The sequence below is a fragment of the Tetrao urogallus genome (assembly GCF_951394365.1).
Source record: "Tetrao urogallus genome assembly, chromosome: 10".
NCBI classification, from domain to species: domain Eukaryota; kingdom Metazoa; phylum Chordata; class Aves; order Galliformes; family Phasianidae; genus Tetrao; species Tetrao urogallus.
In genome coordinates, this window is record NC_136823.1 from 9874049 (window position 1) to 9895890 (window position 21842).

At 44.9% G+C, this 21842-nt stretch overlaps 1 protein-coding gene across 1 annotated transcript in view; it reads left to right on the forward strand.

Annotated features, from left to right (window-relative positions):
* MGLL (monoglyceride lipase) overlaps positions 1-21842 on the forward strand; it is a gene marked incomplete at both ends in the record, with an annotated part of 50527 nt that overhangs the window by 22081 nt on the left and 6604 nt on the right. The window contains 2 exons of the mRNA XM_079540160.1: positions 16292-16428; positions 17439-17549. Coding sequence (XP_079396286.1) covers positions 16292-16428; positions 17439-17549 — 248 coding nt within the window. The remainder of the gene's footprint in view (positions 1-16291; positions 16429-17438; positions 17550-21842) is intronic.

The following is a 21842-nucleotide window of genomic DNA, read 5'->3' on the forward strand; positions in this document are numbered from 1 at the left end:
CTGGGCTGGGCTGGCAGAGCACAGCCAGTGCTGTTTTATCCCTGTTTTGACTCCAGATTTGGTACAGTCCCCAGCCGGTCTAGCTCTCCCTGGCCTTTGCTTCTCCAGATGTTGAACAAAGGTAGCAGTCAGACTTATCTGCCCTCCAGGGCAGACATGAGGAATGCTCAGCATGCTCAGGGCATGCAGGAGGTAAAACCACAGGGTTTTACCAGCGGTTATGGGGTGAGTGTTCAGATACTACAGAACATTGTGTACTTTCTGTAGGCAGTGAGAAAATGTAGGATTCTGGAGCAAAGTCCTCCTATAAAACAAACAGCTAATGAGTAAACTTCCTCCTGCCATCCACCTCTGCTGACAGGTGACCGCTGGTCTTGTAGCAGTGACAGTTTACTAAGGAGAAGAGGTCTGAACCTCTTTGAAAATACAGGCAAAATGATTCATGCTGCTTAAAGGTCTAACTTGCCCTGTGTTCTTGAATGCACTCTCTTAATTGGATGATGTATTTCCTCTTGCTGTCTCTCAGTCTGCTGCATGGGATTGGGTTCTGTTGGTAGCAGTGAGCATGTGTATCTCAGAGGAAAAAGTGATCAGTATAGACAAAGTGATCTCTATATACCTCTTACAGTACAGGGATGCTGAATAGTGCCTATAAACATACAGAATACAGCGTAGCCCAACCTCAGGGGATAATCTGTGGTGTAACAGGTAATTGTGAGTGCTTTGAGAAGAGTTTTACTGAACAAAGCTGTGTAGCAATTTTTGAGCAGTTTGTCATAAACATCTGCAGCCCAGTTTGGCTGAAGTCATCTCAGAAGCAGACCTGTCATGTCAGTGCGAGCCCTTTGTCCACATTGAGATCATAGAACCATAGACTTAGGTTGGAAAAGACCACTAAGACTATCCATTCCAACTGCCAGCCCATCACCACATGGCATTCTTCAAGGCAGGAAGACAGCAAGAAAACAAATACCTATGGTGTCTCATGCTTGAGCAAAGACCACAAGCTGAGATTTGGAGATATATGTGTGGCTTTTATTTTGTCTTGTGAAGGCAGATGAAACAACACTGTCAAGCAAGGAAGCAGCCAGACCACAGCAAACTGAAAATAAACAGATGATGAGTCTGAGCATGACCTGTGCATCTGTAATGGAACGTTTTGCTTAAAGCATTTGAGTTTGGGGAGGGACAAGGGTACTCAGACGTGTTTCCGTTCCCTCCATTCCAGACATGAGTTTGATGGACTGGTTGAGAATAATATGGAAACAATGCTGATGTAAATGGGGGGAAAGCACAGTGCTGAGTCATAGGAGTTGAGGAATTGTGAGGACTGGGTACACTTTTGGCATAGGCACATATAAGTGGGACAGTTGAGTCCCTGACATTAGTTGTGTCATGTCATCCAATGCGTGCTATGAAAACATGCCAAAACAAACCAAGGCGGCTGAAAGAAAAAATCTTTTTGTTTGCCTGGCCATTGTTTTGAAGTCAGACAGGTTTGTCACATAATCAGTGATACAGAGCAGGCCTATAAGCCAGAGTGGATGCAAGCATTGTTTGCACGAGGGGAAGGCAGTGCAGATGCTCTATCCCCACTACCCCTGTACGTGCACATCACTAGACAATCACGTTGGACTGCAGTAAGGATTGTGGAAGACTAGACATCATTTCTTCTGTTCCCCCACTTACTCTGCTACTTGCAATCACTCAGCCATTTCCTCACTGCTGTAGACCCACCCTGTACCAAAGATTATTCAGTAAACAGGCACATGTCATGCAGGCAAGCAGGATCCTTGGCTTGGTTCCTGGATAAATTGAGTTGCTCTTGCTGCAGCTGAGGTAAACAGGGACTGGAGCCTGGTCACGGCTGGGACACCCTGTCCTCAGCCCTGTCCCATCCAGCTTTGGGCACTATCAGGTGATGAGAAGAAGGTGATGCACAGCCAGCTCTTCTGGCCTTGCAAAAAACCCACAATACGAGGGAATCCCTTCTGGGGCACATTAGGATCTACGGAGCTGATCTGAAAGAAACAGGCCGTGCAATCCGCCCTAGTTCTCCTAATTATTCACTGCTTACTAATGAGCAGGGGGAGAAATGTCAGTAGGTCATTTCATGAGATAGTACATCTTCTCAGCAGCTGCTTCTTGAACAAAGCCTCGCTGTTGGCCTTCACACAAGGAGGCGTGAGGCTGTAACAACGGGCCCTAGTGAGACGGGAAACAACGAGAGAGGGAACAGAATGCTCTCTTTTTAACACAACAACTTTGAGCGTGGAGCTGGCCGCTTTGGCCACCTTCCAGACCATGCTCCTCAACCTGTCACTGTTAACAGACAGGCTGCATGACAAAGATGTGTCATTCATTCAGGAAAGTTAAAAGGTTTCCTTCGTCTATAAGGGTTAGGACCTTCTAGTTTGCCTTCTATGGTTCTGCCTCTCAGATGAGAAATACTCTCCATGGTAAAGAGGAGCGGACCATTAAATTTGTGTGAAGTGCAGATGATGCTACAACTAAATCAGAGGAATTTTGGGCAAGGGATCCTGATGTTCGGGAATGACATCCTTTATTCAGATAAATGGTAGATCAATCTGTAGATGTCCCTGTTCATTGCAGAGGGAGTTGGACTAGATGGCCTCTAGGGGTCCTTTCCAACCTAAACAACTATATGATTCTATGAAATAGCCTTGACTTAATGAGCTCATTTCATTTTTCAACCTGTTGTGTTGCTTCTGTGGTCTCAAAGACCTGTGTAACTGTCATCTATACTCAGTCTTTACAAATATAAATCAAAGATCTCTGTGACAGAAGGCAGGCTCAGACATGTGTCATGTCACTATGCTTCCTATTAGCGAAGGAAAGTTGACAACTTCTTGTAATGTTTTCAGCAGCTTACTTGCCCTCCTATAACCCACTTTGCAAGCTGTAGGAGTATGTCTGCATGCAAGATGGTTGAGGGTGGAAGGACAAGAACCAGATGTTTATTAAAGAGCTTAGGCTGGGAGAACAGATCATTTCGTTTTACTAGATATGCCTGCTCTCTGGAGCTGTTGGACAGACATCAAACTTGCTTCAGACTTTGTTCCAGGGATCATTTCCTTTACTGACTTCCACAGCAAGACATTAGTTCATATCAGCAAGGACACTGGCCTCAAGAAGCTATCTGGAAGAATATGTACCCTTCAGAGGAAAAAAAAACAGTAAAAAGATGTTGTATATATCATCAGTGGAACTTTTTAATTAGTGATGTGGATGATGGGATAGAAAGCACTTTCAGGAAGCTTACAGAGATACCAAATTGTAGAAAGCAAGTGTATGATAGAAGGCTGCTATTCACAGGGGCCTTGACAGGCTGAAGAAATGAACTGGCATGAAATGGGCTTTCAACAAAGGCACTTGTGAGGTCCTACATCTGGGGCAGAACGACCCTGTGCAGCAGAAAAGGTTGGGAAATGAATGAATAGAAAGCAGCTTTGCAGAAAAAGACCCAGAGATCCTTGCAGACTAGTTGAACATGGGTCAACAGTGTGACCTTGCGGTGAGGAAGGCCACCACATACTGGGCTGCACTGGAAAAACTGTAGCCAACTGAAGAGAAGTGATTATTCCCTTCTATTGAGCATTTGTGAGACCACATCTGAAGCTCCGGGTCCAAATTGCTCCCCAGTACAAGGAAAACATTGACATACTGGAGGAAGGCCAGAGGAAGGCTGTCAAAACAATTAGAATACTGGAGAACAAGATGTACAAGGAGAGGCTGATAAAACTGGATTTATTTAGCTTTAGAAGAGAAGGCTATCAGGAGATTCTATTGCTGTCTACGAGTACTCAGTGTGGGAGCACAAAGGACCAGACTCTTCTTGGATGTTCATGGTGATAGGGTGAAGGAAATGACACGTCACAGTTTGAGAAATTCCAATTAGACAAAAGGAAAAAATGTTTTCACCACGTGGGCATGTACCTGATTGAATGGGTTTCAGTAGGACCGTGAACTAGACAATCTCCACATATCCCTTCCAACTTCAATACGTCTGTGACTTTATGAACATCCTAAAGAACACCTAACCGCAAGCATTTGGGATGTTTCTTCCAAAATTTAAATACAGGAGGTTTTGAAATGGGGGAAGAAATGATCCCTTTAAAAGTACGGTTCGATGGTGCATATAGTTAGGAGCAGCTTTATCTTCAATGCTTTTTGGTGCCTTTGCATAATGAGAAAAAGGAAGCGTGTTTATTTTCACCTTTACAGGGATTTATTTTTTTTTTCCCCATAGCAACAGCATTTCATTAACGTGACTAGCTTTGCTATTGTTTGTCAGTGGTATCTAATTTGGAGGAGGTTGTTTCAGAAACTAATTACTGATGATCCGTCACCTATAAATGTATCTTATACAGATGTGGAGTTTGTCATCCTATTGAAGTACAAATGGCTGTTCTAAGTTATCGAACAGCATTGGAAAAGTGAAGAAGAAAAGATGTTCTGTGTATGGAAATCTTGTCGGATTAAAACATAACGTAATTTCCTTCAATCCCTTTTCAAATAGATAGCAGTTCCCAAAGGAACACAGTGTATCTCAGGTTGGTGTTTAGTTCAGTGCTAACCTCTAGGAACAGGATCGGTAAGGAGTGTAGTATACAAAGAAAGCTCTTATTTGCACTGAAGAAATAAGGCAAAGGAAAGGCTTTACAAAGAAAAGCAAAATGTATAAGTGGCCAATAAATTGTTGTTAGCCATTTCAGCTTAATTTTTCATGCACTTTGTACCCTACTTACATTGCAAACAACTGAATGAAACTGCTCTTGCTGAGCTGAACAGCTACTGTAGTGGGGGGAACTACTCAGTGAAGAACACACAACTTTTCAAAACACTTTAAGAAAGAATTGCCCTTCAGATCCCGTAAGCAGCGATCTGTAGCCACAGGAAGTCTCAATTAAGCCGCATGCTTTTTTTGCTTTGATCAAAACCATGGTTGTCTCATCCTATTTTTCACCAAATTACTGCTCTAACAGTTTTCCTGGGCCTGCCCCAGGGAAATCGATTGCCCCGTATTTGTTGTGTTCTGTACAATGTTATTAGCTGGAACAGGGACTGAACCAATAACAGGGTCTTACAGGTGAGGCATCAGAACCCACAGCCTCTACTTCAGGAGACGTCCCATAATAGTCCTTGCTCTCAGAGAGCTCGAGCAACAGATACTTGCCAAAGTGCACAGAAGCAGCTGGTACACACTTTGCATACTGTGTAGTTCTGATATGCAGTGTTTGCTGGTTTGTTTGCTCATTCATAAGGTGTGGTGTGTTGCTACGAAGCTCATATACCTGATTAAAAAGGGGGGATTTTCTCCATAAGTAACTAACCACGTTGATTTTCCTGAGGGTATTTGTATAGGTTGCAGACTCTGAACCCTTCTAAGTGACCGCTCCCACAAGTCCCACCATGAACAGACGTTTCTCTTTCTTAAAAAAAAAAGAGACAAAGACTTTTTTAAAATTCAAACTGTTCTCCAGCAGTGGCTGCAAGCAAGACATTGAATGCTGCAGCAACGTAGCCCAGAAGCAAAACAGACAGAGAAGGAAGGGAAAATTCATCTTTTTTGATTCACATCTTCAGATTCTTCCCGTTAATTAGAGTGGTGTAGAGAAAGATGTTTTGCCACCATGTCTGGTGTTTTCAGTTGCTCATGTTATTTGTATTGCACATTCATTTTGAATGTGGAACAGAAAAGGCATTTCTTTGTTTATTAAACATGGTCTTATTAGGAACACAGACGGGAGGACACTCCCTGGGTCATAGAGTGTTTTGTTCCTGCAAATAGCATCCACCAGTTTTTTCACAAATGGCCCAAGCTCAGCTTTTAATCAAGTTTGGTTGGTAGCAAACACTGCTCCAGCTGAGTGTGCTGCTCCAGGCCTGGGCACCTCTGACCCTTAGAAATGCTCTCCTCACCTCTTGTCTCAGTGTCTTCTCATGGGTTTTAAGGTTGACTTTGCTATGCTACTAGGAAGTTAGTAAGTCCTGGACTGTTATTTTAGGGGGAAAAAAAATGGTTTTAGCTGCTAAAGAGTTGGAGGGGGAACTCTGAGAATTATGGCTGGCGATTCGGGAAAATGATTTTAAAAAATTAATCATCAAAACTGAAAGGCTCTGGCAGTGCGACCCTCTTTGTTTCTTAGTCCGTTAGTAAGCAGAACAGAACATCTGGTCAGCCTCTGTTCGCTTTCCAACCCAGATGAGATTTTCCAGCACCGCAGTAACATTCCTTTCATTTTGTAAAAACAAAATGAGGATTGCAAAAGGTCTCATGAAACCTATGGCCAGCTGGAAATAGTCTTCTCTGAAGGTGTGTGCATCCACTGTGAAGTCTTCTGAGCAGTCTGGCGGTCAGGGAGCCGCTTACAGTGGAGGTGTTTGCTTTTGTAACACACCAATCTGTTCAGCAAGGCATGAAAGGAGGACTGATAAACCCATTTCTGTGAGCAGCTGCCACTCCTGGGCAGTGCTGTGTCTTGGTCTGTGCTGGCCATGGCAGAATTCATTGCAGCGACTCCAAAAGTACTGCCTGCAGGCTCAGTTATACCCGTGACATTCTAATGCTGAGATTTATCAGCAGTGCACTGCAATCTGAGAATGCTTGTTCAGCTTAGCAAAACAAATAATGCTGAATTGTAGATGGTACAAAGAATCGTGTTAAATCCAGATCCCTTAAAATAGGCATTTTCCACACTGCATTTACTTTCTGAATGTATCGAAGGCAAAGCATGATGGCAATTTCCTTCATGCTAAGGAGTCTGTAGCCAAGCTTATGCTGGGGGAAGGGAGAGGAGGCTGAACTGAGTCCTTCTGATCCTATTTGCGCTTGCATAGCCCAAAAGCAACTTGCAGGTCCCCAGCCTTCAACAGCATTTGCAGTGGTGGGGTGGTGACCGAGGTGCAGAGATGCCAGCCAGGATTCATGGCTGTCATCCAGGCATGGTTTGCAATGAGAAACAGAGCACAGAGAGCAGCAATCTGCCTGTTGGATTCTGACCTGCCTAATAAATATACATGCAGTAGGATTTTGGTGTTGCAGGGAGAAGCTACAGAGGACTGGGGATCAGCTACCAAAAAGCAGCTGAAACAATCACACTGAAATCAATCTGTACCAAGAGAGGACAGCAGTTTTGCTGCAGGACAAATTTAGTAGTGCTATTTTCTGCCATGCTACTTTCCCTGTGCTCCATCTCGTTGTCATCCAGCCCAGAGCCAGCTGGCAGCCCTGGGCTGTCCTGGCACACTGCATAGGGCTGTCCCACCCAGGCTTGCTCCCTGGCAGGCCCACTTAATGAGGAGAAGGGTTCTTAATTGTGTGGATGGGAAAAGCGGGTCGCAGTTAGGGCTGGTAGGGTTTGGGTCAGCTGTAACCCTGTTAAAAACAACAAAGACTGTCCTTATTCGAAATAATCCACCTGCTGCTTACATGGTATAATGGCTGAGCTTATGCAAAGTGGGTACAAAAAGCTGTCAGTGCTGGAAGAGCGCTATTTCCTTCATGCCTTGTCAGAACGGGGACAAATCCAGTCTAATGAGGGTGGCACTGCCTGGTCATTAAGCCTCTGCCATGTGGCAGTGCAAAGGAGTGAAGCAAAAAGGAAAAACCTTCTGAGCACTTCGGAACTGATGTTGTTCCTAGCTCCCTTCAGCCAGATCAGCTGCAATCTCGAAGTACGGATCCCAAACACAGGAGCTGGGGAGCTCAGGTTTGTGACCGACCTTTTGGCAGCTCAGTTGGTAAAACACCTTGCTGCTGTCTTTGAACGCAGTCACCAGGTTTTAGAACCATTATCATTACTATCTATTTGCCAGTTGCTGAAAAAAACGTTATATAACCAACTATCTGTGCCAAGATTGCTTTGGAGTAGAGAAATGCCGTACTCCAGTGCCAAGAATCTCACAGACTCAACAGAACCCACCAGGAGCCCCTGTTCTATATGGGAACTTGTGTTTATTTTAACATGCAAGCAAATTGGGTGAGAAATGGCTCTGATTTATTTTTTTGTTTGTTTGTTATTGATGTGGATTCCCAATAGGCGGTCTGTGTGGAGGGGAACCTTTTGAAGAAAGCTTGAAAGGAATTTGTGCCTGTCCCTCAAGATATCAGTCAACAGCACAGAGAGCACTGATGCTCCAGCTTTCATCTCTTTTTCTTCTCGATGCCTAATCTAGTGCTAGTAGGGAAGAATTAGGCCTGTCTTCCCTGAGATGAATTGATTTGATTGTTTTCTGAAGCATAAAAATACTCCAGGCACACGCATGGGAGTTCAATGTCGCTGGCAGCTGATGTGCCTGCAGTGCAATGGGCATGAGTGGGGTCATGGGCTCACAGTGCTGTTGGGAGGGCAACAGTCAGAAGGGCTGTGCAAACTCTCAGGCAGGGTAAATGAAACCATCTTTAAGCAAATAGAAGAGCAAGAAATGAATGGCCTTTTTTAAGATAAAATTGAACACGCTTTCTAGTTAAACAAGCTGTCATTTAGGACTTGATAGCATGTGCACGTTGGAAGGCCAACTCGCATGCCAGCAGTGCACTGGAATATGTGGGCAGGAAACTGCAGCATTGTCTCTTTCATTGAAATACCTGACATTTTGAATTGGTGCCCCAAGCTGCTTGAAAGCAGTCAGAGATGGAAACTGGATCAGGAAATCGAGGAAAGTAGACTTTCATCCATCCTTCCATCTGGAATTTAATAAAGTTTGTATCCTTTCTTGGATTTTATGGTGCTAAAACATCAGAATAAATAAGCACAAAAATATATAGATGGATAGATAGGCATAGATAGATAGATAGATAGATAGATAGATAGACAGACAGACAGACAGACAGATAGATAGATATAGCTACGGATAGAGAGACAGATAAACAGATGCTTTAAAACTTAATTTAAAATAGCAGGAAGATTTCCCTTGGCTGCTACAACTGAGGGCTGGCTGGGGAGGTGGCACCGCAGAAGGGGCTGAGGAAGAAAGTGCAGGATGATGGAGCATGAGCTTTGTGGAAAATGAGATGGGCTCAGCATTCCTCTTCCATGGGCCTTCATCCACCCTGCAGCATCATTTGTGCTTGCAGCAGGAATGACAAAGCCATGCAGGAGCTCCCAACCTGCCATCCCTCACTGCCTTACACACCACCCAGGCTATGCTTGTGTCTCTAGCCTGGCCACAGCATCTGCTGTTTGCAAGTGCAGCCTGTGAAGAGATTATTATTTTGCAACATAAACACTCAGATGGCTTTTTTTCAGCATGTTTTCATGAGCAGCATGAAGTTCCAAGAACACTTTTAAGAAAGTGCAATTCAGAGCCAAATTCAGCAACAGCATAAGGAATGGGCAAGTCTTTTAGAGCCAAGAGAACCACGTCTGTATCCATTAGAGATGAATTGAATCTTAACATTGGCAGAAACAGTTTGCCTTGTTGCACAGAGTTAATGACCGCTCTGATATGTACCAGGTCATTTTGTTTGTCATCTTTAGAGTACAGAAAAGATTTTAAATGGTTTCAGCAAGACGACTGGTTCTCTGCTGCCCAGCAATAAGGCACAAATAATTTTAGTATAGAAAATTGCCTGTTTCTTTTTTTTTTTCTAACCAAGACAACAAACAATATAACTCTGTGTGTGCACTATTCTAAAAATATCTCAGCTCTGCAAATGTGTCTCTGATGTGGGTGGAGAAGGCTTTCAGTTTGCTGCACTCTTTGTGTGAGACAAGCGCATAAAGACTATCCAGCAAATAATGAAAGAAAAATGATTTTCCTAATCTTGAGAAGGAAAAAGGAAGATTCTGGACTGGTGTATTCAAGGCAAGCCTCTCCTTAAATAAATGGGGGGGGGGGTGGTGGAATTCTTAGGCAAATGCTTAATGTATAAAACACTGAGAGTGGAGAGATACTGCTGAGCACCATAGCTAATGGCTTTATAACCTGGCTATTGTCATGAGAAACAGGGTATTCATTGTATATAGGTGGTAAAAAAGAAGGGATGCTGAGGGCTGCTCAGACAGAGAAGAACAGACAAGATTTTCAAGCAATAAGCATGTGTTGTGATATGCTTCAGATCCTCAAAGCAGCTGAAGATGGAACCAGTGGTTAGGGTGAGCCTTCTCCTTTAAGTTCCCAGTGCTTCTCAGCTGTCTCTGTCCTGCTCGTCACAACTGCATACAAAATGAAGAGTATGGACATACAGAGGGCAGGCACTACTGAACACATCAGACTTGGTTTAAAACAAGAGGTAACGGCCTCAAGTTGGGTTGGATATTAGAAAAAATGACTCAGAAATTGTTACAAGGCACCGGCATGGGCTGCCCAGGGAGCAATGGAGTCACTGTCCCTGGAGGTGTTCAAGAAATGTATGGATGCAGCACTAAGGAACGTGGTTTAGTGGCCATTGTGGCGGTTTGAGAGCTGGAGTTGATCTCAGCGGTCTTTCCCAACAATTCTATAATTCTTTTCTTGGGAAATGGGAAAAGGCAGTTGGGAAGAAGGAGCAGAACAGGCTCCCTTACTGTAATGAGGGTGCTCATAGGGCAGGGAAGCTGCTTTGTTGAGCAGGACTCCTGATGGAATATCAGAGGTGTTTCCTGTGTGTATTTGTCCTTGAGTAGAACATTTGCTTTACATGTTCCTGAGGATAAAGGAACAGTCTGCTGACTTCCCCAGATGTTGATTGAAGCTTATTCCTGTTGCTTTCATTGTTTGCGAGCCTGGATGGTGGATTAAATGTACTGCTTGTTAAACGAATATTTAAACACTGGGGGCTCTGAAATCTAATATATTTAATTAATGAGCATTGCTCACTTGATGAAAAAGATGTGTATTTGATTCATTATAAACCAAGCATAGTTTGTTCGAGTGAATTGTTCTGACAATTTGAAGTGCTTACTTGTTCATTATTTTCTTTCATTAAACCTCAAAAAAAAAAAAACACAAGACCCAAGCAGAAAGTGAAGGCTTTGCACATTTGTTATGTACACCCATTATTAGTGTCATCTTGTGTATTGTATCACCCACATTCTCCATCTATGTGCTCTCTCCCATCTCCTCCTCTGCAAAAATGTGTTACCTTACATTCTTGGATTGGAATTTATTCTTATGTTTAGATCTTGCAGTACCTGGGACCAAGGTCTGTAATGATGCTCTACAGTGTTGGGTGCCATAGAAGTGCAACAAAAAGCAGTCCTTGCTCAGACAAATTTGAATAGATCCCATAAATACAGGTATCAGCTGTGATGCCTTGTGACATCACTTAATTAGCTGCTACAACATCTTCCAAGACTAAAACAGTCCTGAGAACTCTGTCTGCTTGACTTAGTGCTTTAAAGGTGAACATTGGCTCATGCTGTATCATTGCTCATCCCATTTCCAGTTTGGGGCAGAAACCTAAGGCCCTGAGGAACAAAGCAAATGCAAATGCATAATATTCTTGCAAATACCTCCTCCAGAAGGCATATAGGCATTTGTTTCAAATGGACTTGTCAGACTCCAGCTGTAGGTCCCTCCAGTAAGCTTATTGATCACAGGTAGAGAAAGAAGAGGGTCCTAGCAGCCTGAGCTTAGCACAGAATCTTGGAAAAACCTCTCCTTTTGCTGCTGCCGTGTGCTGGAGCAGTAAGTCCACCTTTCTGACCTCCCACAGCCTCTTTGGGAGTGGAATCACATCCATGCTCCGGCTTATTAAACCAGAGGCTGCTGCAGCAAGCTTTGCAAATGGCCCCTTCTGACATCATTAAGAAATGTCCTTTTGGGTGGGATTCTGCTCTGCAGCAGCAGCTCCTCAGCTGGAGGTTATTAACATGACAGGTCTCACATTTAGCTGCTCTTGCATCCACACTCTGTTGTTACTGCAACTCCAAATGTGTTTATGCCTCAGGAGCAGCAAACCTGAAGAGCCTGAACTTCTTCCAGCCCTCTCTCTCAGTTGTGCTTCCCCTTTAAATTCTTGGAGTTAGGACTGGGAAACTGTTTGACTTGAAAGGGACTCTTAAAGGTGATCCAACCCACTGCAATGAACAGGGACACCCACAGCTCCATCAAGTGCTCAGAGCCTGTCCAGCCTGACCTTGGCTGCCTCCAGGGATGGAGCACCCACCACCTTTCTAGGCAGCCTGTGCCAGTGTCTCACTGCCCTTACTGGAGAAATCTTCTTCCTTATATCCAGTCTAAATCTAAATGTCCTCTCTTTTAGTTTGAAGCCAATTCCCCTTGTCCCATCACAACAATTAGGTATCTAGACAGAAAAAAACCAAGCACATGGTGTGATGGATCCTAAGCCAGGAGTCAAGCCCTGTGGTTCTGTTGGTTATTTCTACCATCAATTGGCTGGAGACAGCATTTCATATCACCGATGCTGTGGTGGTATGCTTACTGTAACAAAAATGGAACCAAACCATCTCCGTTATCCCAAAGCAGGAAGCCTCCAAATGTATGAATAGTCAAGATCCAGACTCTGCTTGGAGAGTTACTGCTCCCCAGGCAGCTCTCTCATGTCCTCTCTCTACATTTTATGGCTTTCTCACGATAAATAGTGAGTAAAGGCTGAAAAAAACAACAGACCATAATTTCTGTTCTCCCATAACTATGAGCTTTAAGGAACACCACTGACATCAGAAAATATACAGCAGCATAGCTGAAGTCAGCATTTTACCCTGCACTTCCATGTCACCTTATCTTCAGTGGCAAAGTGTCCCAGCTGGAGCTTTGAGGGATGGCTCACAGCACACCTGAGCACACAGGATCGGGCAGAGCCTTTGCTGGGAGGGTCTAGTGATAGAAGGAGAAAGAAACACATATGGCCTGGGGCTTGTAGAAAAGCCAGAGAACAAGATTCTGCTCAGGTGTGATGGAGTAGAGAGCCTGGAGGGATTTTCTCATCATGGCTCAGAATGATTTGCTGAGGGTTTGAAGCTCCTTCCTTCTCCAGAGGGAAGGCAGTGTGACGCTAAGACAAAAGTTGTCAAAGCTCCTTCTTGTTTGTTCTTCCCCCTTTTTCTCAGCACAGGAGCTGTTCAGCAGTTTTCCCCATGTTTTCAACCCAGATGAGGATACAGCTCTCTTTAAGGTGAGCAGTGCCGCTGAGCTTATCCAGACTGATAAAGGCTCCTTTATGCAGGCAGAGCGATATCTTTGCAGTGATAATTCAGTCTCCAGAGCCCTCACACCATTAAGTATTCCATCACTGAACCGAGGCTTTGTGTTCCTGCTCAGGCAGTCAGCATTCTTCCACCCAGAAAGGTGAGCAACGTTGGAGGATCGATAGCCATAGGAGGAATCATGCTCTGAGGTCGTGCTTTCAGATAGGGTTGACTGATCACAAGTCACTGTTCACGCCCCTACAGTGGTAGAGCTGCAGTCTGAACAAACTCATGCAGAAAATAATGTGTGCATACTGGGCCAGATCTCTGCAGCCTTTATTCAGGCTTTGTTTCAGCAATGTCCATTATTTAACAGCAATGCGTTCAGTTGCAAATGGAGACTCAGGCATTTTAATCCTAGATGGCAATTGGAAGAAAAAAGTTGTACATTCTCGTTTTAAAGTCTTGCATCTAGTAAAGGATGCTCATATCTTAGTACCTAGAACCTGAAATGGTTGATAACTGAGCCACTACATGCATATGAAGCACACAAGATGGTGATGAAGCCAGATAGCTGTGAGAGCTACAAACAGATGATGAAAGCTGTGTGCCGTAAAGACGTGCATGGGCAATCACAGCTCATTATAGATGTGTGTGTCAAGAAGTTTAATGGCAAAGGCATTATGCTGTTGAAACCAGTGGCCCCAAGAGGAGAGATGCGATGGGAACTCATGGGGCTGTGACTTGTGGCTGTTGTCTCACATGGGCTTGGACAGCCCTGGTTGGTTCCTGTGCCCAGGCCAGTCCTCTCCTCTTGCACCAAGTATCCTGCCACAGATGCTGTGGGACTGCTACATCAGTTTTTTTCCAAGCAAAACTCAAAGCAAATAGCTTCACATCAAGGATGAACCTGATCTTTCACTCTTAATAGCTCCAGATCACAAGATCAGAGAAAAACAGGTCAATACCCATGACTTTGCCAAAGTTCAGTGGTGCATATGGCTTTCATTTAACAGAAGAGATCTTAACTCCTTTCCCTGAAGCTTTCTCAGCTGGCAGATTCAAACTTCCAATGAACTCATTCTCTGGTGGAAGAAGTTTGGTTTCGTGGAGAGGAAACCTGCCATCTGGCAGTACTGGTGCAAAGATTTGCATGATCTTCTTATACCACACATGCAGACAAACTGTTCTCCAAGTGCTGCTGTGTGCCATGAGGGGGGGATAGTAGCTTAGTAGCTAAAAGCACAGATTCATTAAGTAATCCATAAAATTACCACAAACCTGGAGAAATCCAGTGGTGTGCTGTTGCACAGGCATTTCCTGGCTTCCTGAGCCAAGAAATACATAGGTACCTCTCTGTTACGGGCAGTATCGTTGTTTTGTAGTAGGACCAACAACCACGGAGGCCTTCCAGACCTGCCTCTCTCTACCCAAAAATAGGGCAAAGCCTCACAGCCCCCAGACAGACTCACAGCCCATATACAGACCTGGGTCACGGGGATATTGCTATTTCTGCTTGCTCAGCTGTCTTGCACAGACTGCACAGAAAGAGATACAAGAAGCAAGCGCACCAGAGAAAAAAGAAGTGGAAGTGCAGAGCTCTGCTAAGAGAACAGGTTCCTCTCTCTCTGGACTGCTCAACTCCTATCAGCCTGTTAAATTTGCAGGTCAAATATTAAGCAGAAGACACATTTGAGCTCCATAGAGTGAGATGACTGAAAGTATATAGATGTTGAGAAAAAGGTAAATAAATCCACTAGCCCCACACATGGCTTCACTTCTGTAGATCATTTCAGTTCTTACTTTAATTGGCTCTTTGATTTGTTTCTGATCACTGATCCACAGGGGATGCTTACAGTGTCATACTTTGGCAGAAACTGCAGCGTGTGCATAGAAAGCAGCACCAACAATATATTATTTGTGATAGACCAGGATGACATCTCTGAGTTGGTTGGGCAGACATCATGGCTGACTGCCGTACTCACTGCTTTGAGACCCACGGAGACCACTCAGAAGCAAGGAAATAAGCAAATCTGGCTTTCTTAGATGCTGGGCTTTGACAAGCCATTGCCCTTCGTGCCTTTGAATCTCTGCCTGCAGTCTGGTCTCACCAGAGAAGCCCCAGGGAGGCACACAGGAAGGGATGCTGTTTGGCACTCCCTACACTCCATCAATATGGAAGTGGTTTGCACAGTATTTCCCCCTTCACAGTTTTCCTTAACAATGTACATGGAATAGAAACAAATAACTGCTTTTAAGGAAGAATCCTATCCCTGATAGTCTTTCTATCTGATGTTTGATGCAGTACACGTGCAAAGTGCTTCCCCAAGGTAGATTCCATGATTCTATAAGAGATGTGGTTTAGTGGGGAAACGCTGGTGGTAGGAGGACAGTTGGACTAGACAATCTTGAAGGTCTTTTCCAATCTTGGTGATTCTATGACTAATTTCAAGCCTTTGTGAGTTCAGAACTGCCTGGAATTGTGCTCGTGGATCTGCTGAGTCCACCTCTGCAAGGGATACCACTGTTTCCATGGCAACTCTTCATCTCCCACTTTTGTCATTCCTTTCCCTTTGATTAGATGAGATAATTCCCAGACGCAGAACGAGCTAGCAGCACACAGGTGCAGCACAGTTTGCATGAGCACTTGTTTAGAAGGAGCGTGCCACCTGATGTATCCCCACTACAGGCTGCTGCCTCCCCTTGGAGGCCCTGGCCTCTGCTGAATGCTTCTCAGCTCAGAGTGGGAAGGCTTCCAGCTCACCTCCTGCTCCAGAGCAGCACTGAGGACTCTGCAAAGCTCATGCACACCCTCACTGGAACAGTCCATATCCAGGGTCTGGTAAGTTTATAGTGACTGTATCTAGTGTTCAGAGTTTTCTTCAATTTCTTGGCAATGCTCACACAGCAGTTCTTGCTCTACAGCAATTGGCTGAGGTTGTCAGGGACCTCTGTGTCTGTGTGCTCCAACCTCAGGGAGAGCCAGAGTTGGGTGCCTGGGTCCACATCCAGGCATCCTTTGAAGATTTCCAAGGAGGATGCTCCACAACCTCTAAAAGACTGGGAGAAAAGACAACCTCTAAAAGACTCTAAAAGGACAGTAACAGCCCAGCAGGCACATTTCAGTAAAGCTTTTCTTGACTGCAACCACTGCTTCAGATCACTCAGATGCATGCTTTCCTTTTTCCCTACAGTTGGCCATGGGCAGAGCGAGGGGGATCGGATGGTTGTCTCAGATTTCCACGTCTTCATCAGAGACAGCTTGCAGCACATTGATCTCATGAAAAAGGATCATCCAGGGCTGCCCATCCTCATCCTGGGGCACTCCATGGTAAGCATCATCCCCACCCCTCCTTGCAGGGTACAATCAGTTTGTCAGCATGCCTAACTGTACAAAATCTGCCTCCTGTATAGCTAGTCCTTAACTCCTCTACCTGGACCATGGCCCTAATTAGTGCCCATTTGCAAAAATGGACCTGTCTTTTAGTAGGACGGTTCAATCATACTGAAAACTCAATAAATCCTACCACCCCCCTGTAGCATCGGGCTTCTCCTTTTACCCAGTAACCAGGAGAGCAAGACCTCCGGAGCTTTGTGAGCAGCCAGGGGATGAAGCACGAAAGCACTGCATAGCCTCATTCTGTTAAACAACCTCACAGGGAAGCGTACCAAGGATTAGGGCCGCCAAAACAAAGGCAATGATTTGGTGAACAGATCTGAAGTCTGGTTCTGACAGCACGGGCCAAATCCCTTTATTCAAGCGAGCAATATTCCCATTGATGTCACTGATCTTCTCCCCCTGCCTTCCCGGAGGAGAGAAAAATGAATAAGTGCTTTGGGATTCAGCCCATGCTCAGATAAACGATTGTTCTTGCATAAGAACGCATGGCATGCTCTGAAGTGCTCGCCGCGCTCCAAAGCCGCTGTAACAAGGAGCTAATTTCCCAGCCAGGTCTTTCAGATGCTTCTCACTGCTGCTCCATTTAACGAGCCCTTGCTTCTCTGGCAGCGCAGAAGGTCACCAAAGATTTCCCCTGGCAACTAATCCTCTGCAAACTTCCCCCAGCAAGCCAGCCAAGCGCCTGCATCCCCCAGCCCTCCTGTCCTCAGGCTGAGCCTGACCACATTTGGCTCAAAGCGATGTGCAGGGTGCATGGAGTCAGGATGGGCTGGTGGTGGACAAGAAGATTATTTAACTCCCAGTAATGAGCGAGGATTTCTGCATGCTGGGTAGTTGGGCAGAAATTGATTGCTTTTTTGAACTAAATCCTTCCAGTAACAGGATTACTATATAAGTGAGATGTTGTGATCTGCATTAAGCCGTGTTACTTTGCATTGCAGGGGGGAGCCATCTCCATCCTGACAGCCAGTGAGAGACCCAGTGACTTTTCAGGCATGCTGCTAATCTCTCCTCTGGTGGTTGCTAGCCCAGAAGTTGCCACCCCCATCAAGGTAAGAGCCAATCCCCAGTGCACCCAGTCATCTCCTCAACAGGTTTCCTTCCACGGAGACTTCCAGCCTCCTCCCATCAGGACAAGGGAAAATGGTTAACAAACTAAAACTGGAGAGATTTAGACTGGATATAGGGTAGGGTTTTTTATTTTTATTTTTTTACAGTAAGGGCACTGGCACAGGCTGCCCAGAGAAGTGGTGGTACCCCATCCCTGGACACAGCCAAGGTCAGGCTGGATGGGCTCTGAGCACCTGAGGGAGCTGTGGGTGCCCCTGTTCATTGAAGGGGGGTTGGACTGATGGCTTTTAAGGGGCCCTTCCGACTCAAATGAAGTTATGATAACACCAAACCCACTGAGATAGATACCACCTGAATGCCAGTCAGTACATTGCTTTGGAGCGCCTCTCACAGCTGCACCCACTGTTTGGAGGGGAAGCAAATCCTGAACTCATCCAGAAAAGCTTATTTAAATGGAAGCCAGAGAGCAATGCACTACAGGAGGTGGCAGCAGACTGTGCCATCATCACACGCCCCGCAGCAACCCACGCAGCACCGGCCTTCCCCTTCCTCTCAGTTTTCTCCCTGACTCATACAAAGTCTGGTACAGTTCAACACAGGCTGCTGGCAGTGTCAGGCTGGGGTTATTTTTGACATTTGGGGGATGATTGATTTCTAAACAAAACTAGAGCTCTTGAGTCCCAGGAATCCATGAGCCTGAATGGCTTCCAGCTAGAGCATCAACAGCAGCATCTTGGCTTGGTACCATTGCTGGTCCTTGTGCAGCATCTCCTTCTGTTAGCATTTAGGCTTTACCTCCTCCAGTCCACATCTCCTGTTCTGGGTTATGTCTGACCCCGGTTTGCACTGCCTGCTCTGCCCTTCCCCAGGGAGGCAGCCAACCCTCAGCTCTCCCCTCCTTTCTGGATGCTTAAAAGAATAAACAACTCTAAAAAGAAACTGTAAGCAAAGGGAAGGACCAGCTAAGACAGAAGTAATGAGAGAACAACTCATTCCCACAGACCTTGTCCCTTTAACCTCTCCTTAGTCTCCTTCTAGGGCTAGCTTCTCATTTTAATCTACTTCTGAACTATTTCTCATCTTTTTTTTTTTTTTCCCTGAGAAAAAGGAAACATCTTGCCTCAGCTTTCAGCATAATCCTGTCACACCTTTTGCTGTAGCTAACCCACCAACTGACCCCACAAAAGAAGAATACAAGCCCCAAGGGTGGCTTTTAATCATCTCATTTTTCCATAGAAGGAAACGTGTTGAGACCTCCAGTCTTCAAATGCCAAAGCCTGCTGAGAGCTGCACCACCTGGATGCCAGTCAGTGTTTTCCTCATGAGTGACTCCCCACAGGTGGAAAATACAGCTCTAAGAGGAAGAAAAGCTTTCTATTCAGTTTGCTAGACACTAAATCCTTTCTGAAATAGGGACTAACCAGCTCTATGGAAACCAGTATTATTGCAGTTTGGTTTCTTGCAGGTCAGTAGCAGATAGTAGATAAACTTCAGTTCAGTTCCTAATCTCCAACTGAAGCGTTGCAAAGTTGTTTATGGGGTCACATTCCTAGGGAGCATCTTGAGCACAATAACACAAGTTCACAGCACATTCCTTTCTCCCTCAGATCTATTGCTGCTTCTTAAAACTGGTAAAAATGTAATTATTTCTGAAATATTTCTGCTCTGTCAAATATATTTGAAGTCATTCCTGGAGTTGGAAAGATATTTGCAAGAGAAAGGAGTGAAAACAAGCAGAATATTCCTGCAAAAGCTGCCACTTCCCAAAAAGTTGAGCTGGAAACACTTGTGTGCTTTTCCCTTCTCAGAGACAAAGGACCCAGCATTGGTGCCAGTGCCTCTGAGGCAAAAAGGCTTTGGTTTTCCCCTGGAACCAGTGTGACTTCCAGGCCATGAGCCATTTCACAAGGTCCACTGCATTCAGCCCATTGCTGGGGCAGTTTCCTGCTGAGCAGGAATTTACCTTGGCTACACAAGTAGCTCAGAGCAGTGACACAATTCATCCAGTGCCCTGTGACTCCTGGTAGGAACACCTACCTACTTGAGAGCAGGATCCTGCTGCTCTCTCTGGACCAAACTTGGCTCTGAGCCTTCTGAATTTCAAAGGATGCAAAAGGGACAGAAATCACATGTGCTCATGAGAATAAGAAAGCGTGGCCTGCTGAATTTCTGCTGCTGAATGCTGTGAAATAGAGTGGGCTGCACAATCTCATAGGAAATAATCCCTACCCCCAGCACGTGCCTTACAGAATCAGTACACAAGAATGGCTCTTTGCTTTGAGTTTTCCGTTTGGCCTCTTGCTGAGATATGAAAGCATAACCTGGCATATCCTTGATCATATAGCATCTCATTTTCCTGACATCCCATCTCCCTGACATCCCTGTACCCATTGCTCTCAGCCTGATACCAATAGTTTATAAGTGTTACCAGAGATTTTTCTGCTCAGCAAAACCAGCCTGGCTAGCATATGCAGCTCACCTATTTTGACAATCCAGCTCACTTGTTGGTGAGCTGAACTAAAAAGCATTCACTCAAGCAGTTGGTCAAGAAGAGATCTTGAGAGAGAAGTAAGCACACAGAGGTGCGTGGGGACAGAGATTATTTTGTTCAGAAGAAATATGTCTACACCACAAAGCATCCATGCAGTTAAACCAGTGCAAAACCCATGAAGTGAGCTTTGAGTTGCACTTCCAGTCAAGAGGCAATGTTCAGCACTCCATTTCAATCTTATCCCAAGATGATTCTCACAGAGAGATGTGAGATCTGAACAGTGTTAGGATTTCACACACCTGCACTGAACAGCTCAAACAGCTGATGCTTTAAAGCATCACCCTCAGCCCAGCCAATATTCCCAGCATTGCACTCTTGGTCATCTGGGAGCAGTTATCTCAAGAACCAACAATTGCCACTTCGAACCAACAGGGACAAAAACCTTCATATATCAAACACAGCCAGCCCTTCAATAGCATGGCTTTTAATTAAAGTCCAGCATGTCACAGGTTGCATTACATTGCTCATAATCATTAAAAGCTCAGGGGAACCTTTTGTCTCTTTGATTGTAGCATAAAACTTGAGTTCTCCACTTGATGTGACCTTGACTCACAGGACAAGAAATAACAGCCTTAAGTTGTGCCAGGGGAGGTTCGGGTTGGATGTTAGGAACAGTTTCTTCTTAGAAAGAGCAGTGATGCACTGGCATGCTGGGAGCACTGGAGTCACTGTGCCTGGAGATGTTTGAGAACTGTGGAGATGTGGCACTGAGGGACATGGCACGGTGGGGATGGGTTGACAGTTGGACTTTGTGATCTTAGAGATGGTTTATGGTTTAGTAGCTTGTGGTACTAATAGGAATGGGAGGGTGGTTGGACTAGATGATCTTGCAGGTCGTTTCCAACCTTGTGATTCTGTGATCTTTTCCAACCTTAATGATTCAATGAATCCAAATATGGATGGTGTACTGCCTGCAGATTTGAAGACCATCCAGAAGTCAGAGTCCTTTCCCAATGAGACTTTTATACCAAAAGGTTCTGCCTGTGTGTAAATAGGAGTTCCTGCACACACAGGAAATACATGGGCACATCTGACATGCTATCTACAGAGCCTGGGGCTTCCCTTACACAGCTGAACATCAGAAACAACTGCACTGACACCACTCACCTGGGCTGGAAGTGCTTGGGACCAGATCCAGCTGTATTTCTATAGCAGTTTGGCAGAACTCCAGATACGTGCAGAAGCTCCAGGAATTTTCCAAAGCATGTCACAGAGATCATCTGTGGGCTGTGGAGAAAAGCACGTATCATCAGAACAGAGAAATGGTCACACTGGATCTGACAAGTGTGCAGCTCATCACCATCAAACATATTACTTCTATAATGGGGGAGTACATCAACTTACTGTACCCTAAAGCTGAATTTAGAAGTAAAGAAAGCCTTTCTCCCTATTTTGTGAGTTGTAGGCCTAATTGTCTATGGTCTTAATAACAACATGTGGATTTTGCAACTGATATTCTAAACAGATCTTGAGAGAGCAACCGCTAATCTCTCATGCCAAGGCTTTCCTCCTCACTTAGCAATCATTAGGCACAGGAACTCACCCTAGCACTTAACTCAGGCTCCAATTTTGGGGCAGCCTAATTGCCTAATGTTGACACAGTAATGTTCAGAGGCAGGAACATCCAAACCAGTATTCGGATCTCAGGTTCTGAGGTTGTTTCTCTTCAGCTCCATAGACTGCAAAGAAAACCTACAATAATTACATTTCCAAATTAAATATC